The sequence below is a fragment of the Dermacentor albipictus genome, chromosome 9 (assembly GCF_038994185.2).
Source record: "Dermacentor albipictus isolate Rhodes 1998 colony chromosome 9, USDA_Dalb.pri_finalv2, whole genome shotgun sequence".
NCBI classification, from domain to species: Eukaryota; Metazoa; Arthropoda; class Arachnida; order Ixodida; family Ixodidae; genus Dermacentor; species Dermacentor albipictus.
In genome coordinates, this window is record NC_091829.1 from 31,917,620 (window position 1) to 31,924,738 (window position 7,119).

A 7,119-nucleotide genomic window follows, 5' to 3' on the forward strand; every position below is an offset into this window, starting at 1 on the left:
CTGACGAGATCGCAGCGCACACGAAGCTATCAGCACTTGGCACACTATGTCCCCATCGCAAATCGCTTTTCGAAATAGGGCCAGCGCGGCCCCGCCATACGCCGCCGGTGCCGGAGTACGGAAGCAAGGTTTGAGTACGGGCTAGTTGGTATTCCATGGTATCAATCGTCACTTGTAGCGCATACATAGACGGAGGACAAAAAAGCGCTTGTCTACGTTGTCCTTTTTTCTCCTCCGTCTATGTATGCGCTGTAAGTGACGATTGATGCCGGAGTACAGTTGATAATGGACCACCGCAGATGGATAAGGCGCTGAGGAGCAATAACGGTTTACAATGGTCGGACCGTCATCAGCGCACCTGGTGTCCGCCACCTGCAGTAGTTTGCTTGCATCATCGATTCAACTTGCGCCGCCGTCCGCAGCAGTTCCGCGTCGCCGCAGCGCTGTCGCTTACACTGGTCGGATCAAGTTTCGTAACACTGGTTATGACACCGGACTGCGTGGAGATGAGCAAGTGGCAGAATGCTTGCGCATACTTATAGACAACTCCCGGAGGAGTTCCTGCGTGAATTTTTTTATCTTATCGGGCAGTATCTAGCTTCCACCCTTCTGCTCTGTCTTCCTTTCCGCGGTCGCGCGAGTCCTATCCTTACAACCCGTGCGCGACCCGCACTGTCTACGAGATCGGCTGAATTCGCTACTAAGTCGAGGGCCTCTACAACGAAATAACGTGTATAACAAAGGGATAACAGAGTCCCGGTTCTATTTTTAGCCGTGCGTGTTACGACCACTACAAAGAAGTAGAACTTTTTTTTTTTTTGGGGGGGGGGGGGGGGGGGGCGCCCGGACACTTTGTTATAAAGGCGTTCGACTTGACCTTTTTCCCAGACCACGGCCAACTTTGTTCGCCGGCAAACCGAGCAGACGCGCGCGTACTCCGCTGTGACTGGTTGGCTTATTCGGCAAGAGAACAGCCAGGCCGCAGCGCCTACAGTTATGAAACCCGGCGAGGTTCGCAAAAACAATATTTATTGGGCGAAACTGTGCAAAAAAAAAAAGAAGTGACGGCATGCAGAACAATAGTTAACGAGCACCTGCGTCGATCGTCGAAATCTGATCCGCGCATCAGACGCGCGCATCGGCTGTTTCCACATGGCTCAACGAACATTCCAGCGTGATCGCTGGTGCTCGCGCAAGTTCTAGAATGCAAACCACTATTCGGCGGCGCGTATGCAATCGATTGCACAAGCATCAGCGAACAGGCCACAGACAGAACCTGCAGTAACATTCCAGAAACATCTCGCGCTTAGCGATAACCTATACCATTTTTTTAAACATGCGGCAACCTGAAAATGGTAAAAGTATACGCGTGCCGACATGCTTCTTTCAAATGTTCATGTCGTCCCCTAAATATAGTGGTCAACCTATATTCAAGTAAGAAACGGCGGCTCGGCATCGCACGGCATGATCACGCCCGAGTGGCTGGCACGCACGGGCTCACACAAACATGTCGCCGAAGTGACAGCTTCAGCAGTGACAGCATGATACGGCGCGCCACCTCCCATGTTCTTTTTTTTTTCTTTTATGCGAAGCATATTACGAGGGCTCAACCCAGCTCCTCAGGCGCGGCGGTGTCGCCTTGAATACCACGTGACACCGTGACGTCACGACAGAGGAGAAGTGGCTTTGGCTCAACTCTTGCAAGACGGGCTGGGTGGGAATCGAACCAGGGTCTCCGGAGTGTGAGACGGAGACGCTACCACTGAGCCACGAGTACGATGCTTCAAAGCGGTACAAAAGCGCCTCTAGTGAATGCGGTGTTGCCTTAGAAACGCTCAGGCGTGCGTCGCTTGCTCAGGCGCACATTTCGTTTCCGCGCCGAACGCTGCGTTGCTCGACGTTCACCGCGTCCAATGCGGGGCGTCCAAGGCGAAGCAGAGTAACGCATGAGTTGTTTCTTCGTCTAGCCGAACCAAATATAGCCAAGCAACAGCAGTTCACCAGGCTAAACAGTGGTTCAACAACTAAAATAAAGGCTAGTATGCTTCGCATCCCGGGCTTAACCTTACCTAAGCCACAGCCATTTTTTCAGTGCAGCTGTTAGAACCTCGCTGGGTTAGAACCTCGAAGCGTCCGCAGCTTCGCCGAGCGTTCTTCTCCGGCGGCTGCTAGGGCAACACGGCTAGGGTGCCTCGATGCCCTCGCCCGCAGCTCCGTAGAGAGTGGAGACAACCGCGGCGTCTACTACAGCGTCGGCCACGCGAATCGCGGACACCGTAGTCAGCACATGCCGGCGCTCGTGTGTCTTGTGTGCGGCTTGGCGCTACATTAACTGGTCTCCCCCCATCCCCACTGGTCTCTGGTGTTTGCGACAGCAGAGCCACGCATAATTTTTCTCCGTCATTTTTTTTTTTCTGCGCGACGCACTTGCACAAAGCGGCGCTATCTACTGTTCCGCATTGGATGGTTTACCGAAGTCACATATCAAGGTGAGTGACGTTGCAGGGAGTGCGTTTTGCCTAGAGGCCTTGGTCAACACCACGTGGTGTTGCCCTGGTGCGTGTGACCGACTCGCGACAACTGGGAGCGTAACCTCCTCGAGGGCGTAGGCGTGCGGCGTTTGGCTTTTTAGGGCACATTCACACCGGCGACTTGAGGAGGTCGCGCGACCATTTGCGACTCGCAATCAAAAAGCGACCGAAGGCGACTGATGTTCACACCGGCAAGCCCGGCTGAGCGCGACCCGCAAGTCGCAATCCCGGAGATTATCGTTCTCAGCGAGAACTCTCGGAATCTACGCGGAATTTGAATGCGACGCCGGAGGAGGCCGGATGTAGACACACGAAAGATCACTTCCGGTGCGCCGCTGATTGGTTTATCAGTTTTGCGACCACGGTCGCGCGACTGAAAAATCGCGCAGAGAGCGACTCGCCCAAAATGGTCGCTTTTCGAGAAAGGCGACCGTTTGCGGCCATTTGCGACTGGTCGCAAAGCGACCAACTTGGTCGCGCGACCTCCTCAAGTCGCCGGTGTGAATGTGCCCTTACTGTATATGCTACCAAAGGTATGTGTAAAGTTACTGTATATGCTACCAAAGGTATGTGTAGAGTTACCGTATATACTACCAAAGGTTAAGTAGAGTTGCTGTATATGCTACCAAAGGTATGTGTAGAGTTGCTGTATATGCTACCAAAGGTATGTGTAGAGTAACTGTATATGCTACCAAAGGTATCTGTAGAGTTACTGTATATGCTACCAAAGGTATGTGTAGAGTTACTGTTATGCTACCAAAGGTAGCATACCTTTAGTAGCATATACAGTAACTCTAGGCTTCTGTTTTCGGCGGCGCCCCCTGCAGACACGATCGTCAGCGCGTGATGTGTACGCTACGTTTATATGTTTAAATTAGGCAAGACCTGGTGAGGGGCGCTAAAATATTCGCCCATATGTCGCTCTGCTCAACCCACTTACGAAGTTCAAGTGTGATACGCGACTTTCGTGCGCAGCACGATCGATGACAACTGAAACTCGTGACTAACTGCACCCTCTATTTGACTAAAGCCTTCATGGCGATCAGGCCGTCGGCAAAGCTGGCAACAAAGTATCTTTCCCCGCATCACAACCATAGGTCACAACGACGGCAGCATAGTTATGGTACGTGTCTTAGTTGTGTCAGTATGCAGATGTCCAGTCAAGCAACCAGACATTGCGAAAACTTAGTGCGCGTGCTTCATGCGATCCTTCGACGCTCTGTCGTACTATAATACGCTGGCGAAAAAAAGAAAAGAAAGAAAGCATGCAGCGAAAGCGTGATCATTATTATCCCGTGATGTGGTCAGTGCACGCATTATTGCACTTAAGTGATCGCTCGTGCAACAAACAGTTTAAACTTCAAATGTGTTCAACAATAGCACGAGGTCATCGATGCAAAGCAGTGATATAAGCCCCCCTCCAAAAAAAAAAAGAAGACTCAACAATCTAAACGTTGCCTACCGACAAACGCAGCCAGTGAAAAAAAATGAGAGAGCCGTTAAGAGGAAGCTTTAGCTCGGGCCCAACTCCGACGCGGCCTATTCAAATACATGTAAAAACGCAAAAACGTTTTTCTGAGATAACCCCTGGACCGATTTTGATGAAATTTGTTGCATTTGAAAGAAAAAAGTTAAATTCTAGTGACTGTTGGAAGCGGAATTTAGATTTAGGACTTGAATTTTCTTAAAACGATTTTCAAATATTTGACCATTTGAAAAAAATAGAAGCACGAAGTTTACAAATTCATAGATCTGCATAAAGAATTGATATCGTGGTTCTGTAAACGGCATCCATTAGATCATTCAAAGCGGACAAATTCGATTTGTCATTTTACATCTTACGTGAATTTGTTACGTTGGCTACAACTGTTTTGCAAAAGTTGTATTTCCCTATGGTTAAATTTTTTTTATATTCATGTGTAACATATCAATTTTGTCCGCTTTGGATGTACTACTAGATGCAATTCACAGAATTGCATTATCATTTTTAGTGGTTGAGTTACAGAGTTGTAAACTTCATAGTTTCGTTTTTTGAAAATTTTCGATTTTCGCCAATTTTTAATAAAAAATTGACGACCTAACTCGAAAATTCGAAACCAACAGTCACTAGATTTTAAGTTTTTCTTTTAAATGCAACAAACCTCGTCAAATTTGGTGCAGTGCTTGCCGAGAAAATCGAATTCTCCTTTTACATGTATTTAGATAGGAGCACTCGAGCTAAAGCTTCCTCTTAATCAGGGATGTTAATCGACCAAGGTTGATCGTCCTGATACTCATGCCAAAGAGTATACAATGTCTTCAGCTCACACACACACACACACACACACACACACACACACACACACACACACACACACACACACACACACACACACACACACACACACACACACACACACACACTTGATCCAGGTGATCGACAATCGGTGATTGACCTCCGACCAGACTCCACAAGGAGCAGTGGCCACGTAAGGCCTGAAAACCCGAGCAACTGTGAAGTCTTGAAGGAGAACGACACCCAGAGAGAGGGCACGCGTCCAGTCCACTTAATTGCACGTAATGGGCCAGTGATATAATAACTTCAGTTAAACATGCGCACGTACGTAATTTACTATATGAGTGACCAGGAAGGGTTGACCTGAACGCTTGAACCCAGAAACGAAGCGGTCACATAAGTCTGAAGTCCCGAACAGATGACGTTTGCACAAAATCCAGTCCAGAAACCAGACAGCGAAAGAATAAATAAGAAGCGCCGTGACGGCATCCGGCGCTAACACTACATATCATCACGACTCTTAATGCGCCAACGTTAATCGAAAGTCAGAATTGACATCGAAGAACCTTAGCGGCTAGGCACAGTCCCCGCATAAAAGTATTTTATGAGACTAAACGGTAAATCTACTTGTTTAACATGTCGAATTCGATTCCGCACATCATGACTATTTGTTGCTCAAAATAAAGTTCTGTGTTCTCACTCTCATATTTCCCACAAAAGTAACATTGGCCCAAGAAAGTATGGAAAGAAGAGTCGTCAGTGCAAACACATGTAACAATTAATTCAAAAGATGGTATCGATTTCTGACTAACCTCGAAGCAAGTCAATCATCATTTCGCTTGAGAACAGACGGTAGCGAATTTAGCGCTGCGACAGTCACTCATACAAGCGTCACGGAGGTAATCGGCAGCATTAACCGTTACTGTAACTGTACACAGCTGAATCTTAAGTTTACATACACGCACATACGCTACGCTATACATACGACCGATAATGGAGAGGAAAAACTCCGTCAAGCTGTCTAGTTTATCACTCCACCATAACTAAAAAAAAAAAAAAAACGAGCTTAACCGCGGAGCGTCGCAAATCAACAGTCGCACTCACAAACAAAACCTGCACGTGGAATTCCTTCCAGTGTGCTTTCATTTCAAATGACATGATTGCGTCAGGCAGTCACGCCGCAGCAGCAGCCGGCTGTGGTTCCAGAATCGGACGACTGCGTAGTTTGCGTACAAGCCTTGGGAGTCCGTCCTGCATCTCAATTTTACCGCCGCGCCTCGAGCAAACAGTGTCGCGGCGTACGACGCTTCAGCACGCTATTAAATACCCATAGTTCAATGGTGAGAACTCCAACTCGTAACTGCCGCTGATTGCAAGAAGTATAATAGATAAAAAAAAACGTCACTACTCACCCCCGCTGCGAACGGTCCGGCGTGAAACTGCCCGGCAGCATGGCGCCAAAAACGAAGCGCACGAACGGATAACGGTAACACGGTGAGGCAACTGCAATTACGTGCTGCCTGATGATCTAATTCAAATGAAGAGCTTATAAATCGCACTCAGATAAGCTTATGCGCAAGTTACGCTGCCGGTAAGAAACACATAACACTTGCTACAGGTCGTTGCAGGTCCACCAAATGCACAATGAGCGTTACAGCACGTCTGCAACGACTAGCGCTTGTTTTTTTCGCATCGCGCTCACAGATAGTAAAGAAAAGGACCAAAGCAACATTTTACTGCTTCGAACTAGAAAATGGAAACATCTCTTGCAGAAACGTAGCTGTTTATATAAATTTGTAAATTGCTGTTCTATGGGAGCGGTTTCTCGAATTACCGCTAGGGGCAGCACATGTACGCGACATACAAAGCGTGGAGCCCTAGGGACATACAGGAAATAATAAAATCAAAAGAGAATAGCTTTAGGATCTTCAAGGCGCAGTCTGTTCGAGGGTAAATCAGAATGTTCGAGAACACATGCTTACAGTGTGGGGATCGAATAGCGCGAAAACCAGAGTATATTTTCTTTTGGCAGCATGTCGCTGTAACAGTATATGTCCAGGTATATAGAAATAAATCTATTATGCCATTTCAAAGGAGATATTCCTAATATCTATCCACATATTCATGTCCGCATGTTTTGTTTTTTGAATTACGCGCAGCGATGACACGTTGTACAGCGAAGAAAGAAAGGAAAAAGAACGCTGTGTTTAAATTACTATAGCATTTTACGGTGGTGTGCCCCTTGATTGAATAACATACCAAGTCCCGGGAACAATTCATTACATCGCCCCCATCGCTGAAAGCATGTGTATC

The 7,119-nt window shown here is 47.6% G+C and overlaps 1 protein-coding gene across 2 annotated transcripts in view; it reads right to left on the reverse strand.

Moving 5' to 3' along the window:
* LOC135912714 (probable RNA-binding protein 46) overlaps positions 1 to 6,557 on the reverse strand; it is a 75,711-nt gene extending 69,154 nt beyond the window's left edge. Inside the window, exon 1 of one of the 2 annotated variants that reach the window (XM_065445233.2) lies at positions 6,219 to 6,557. In XM_065445233.2, the coding sequence (XP_065301305.1) occupies positions 6,219 to 6,259 (41 nt within the window). In that variant the 5' untranslated portion in view covers positions 6,260 to 6,557. The remainder of the gene's footprint in view (positions 1 to 6,218) is intronic. The other variant, XM_065445234.2, reaches the window with a different exon arrangement.
* Between the last annotated feature and the right edge of the window lie 562 nt (positions 6,558 to 7,119).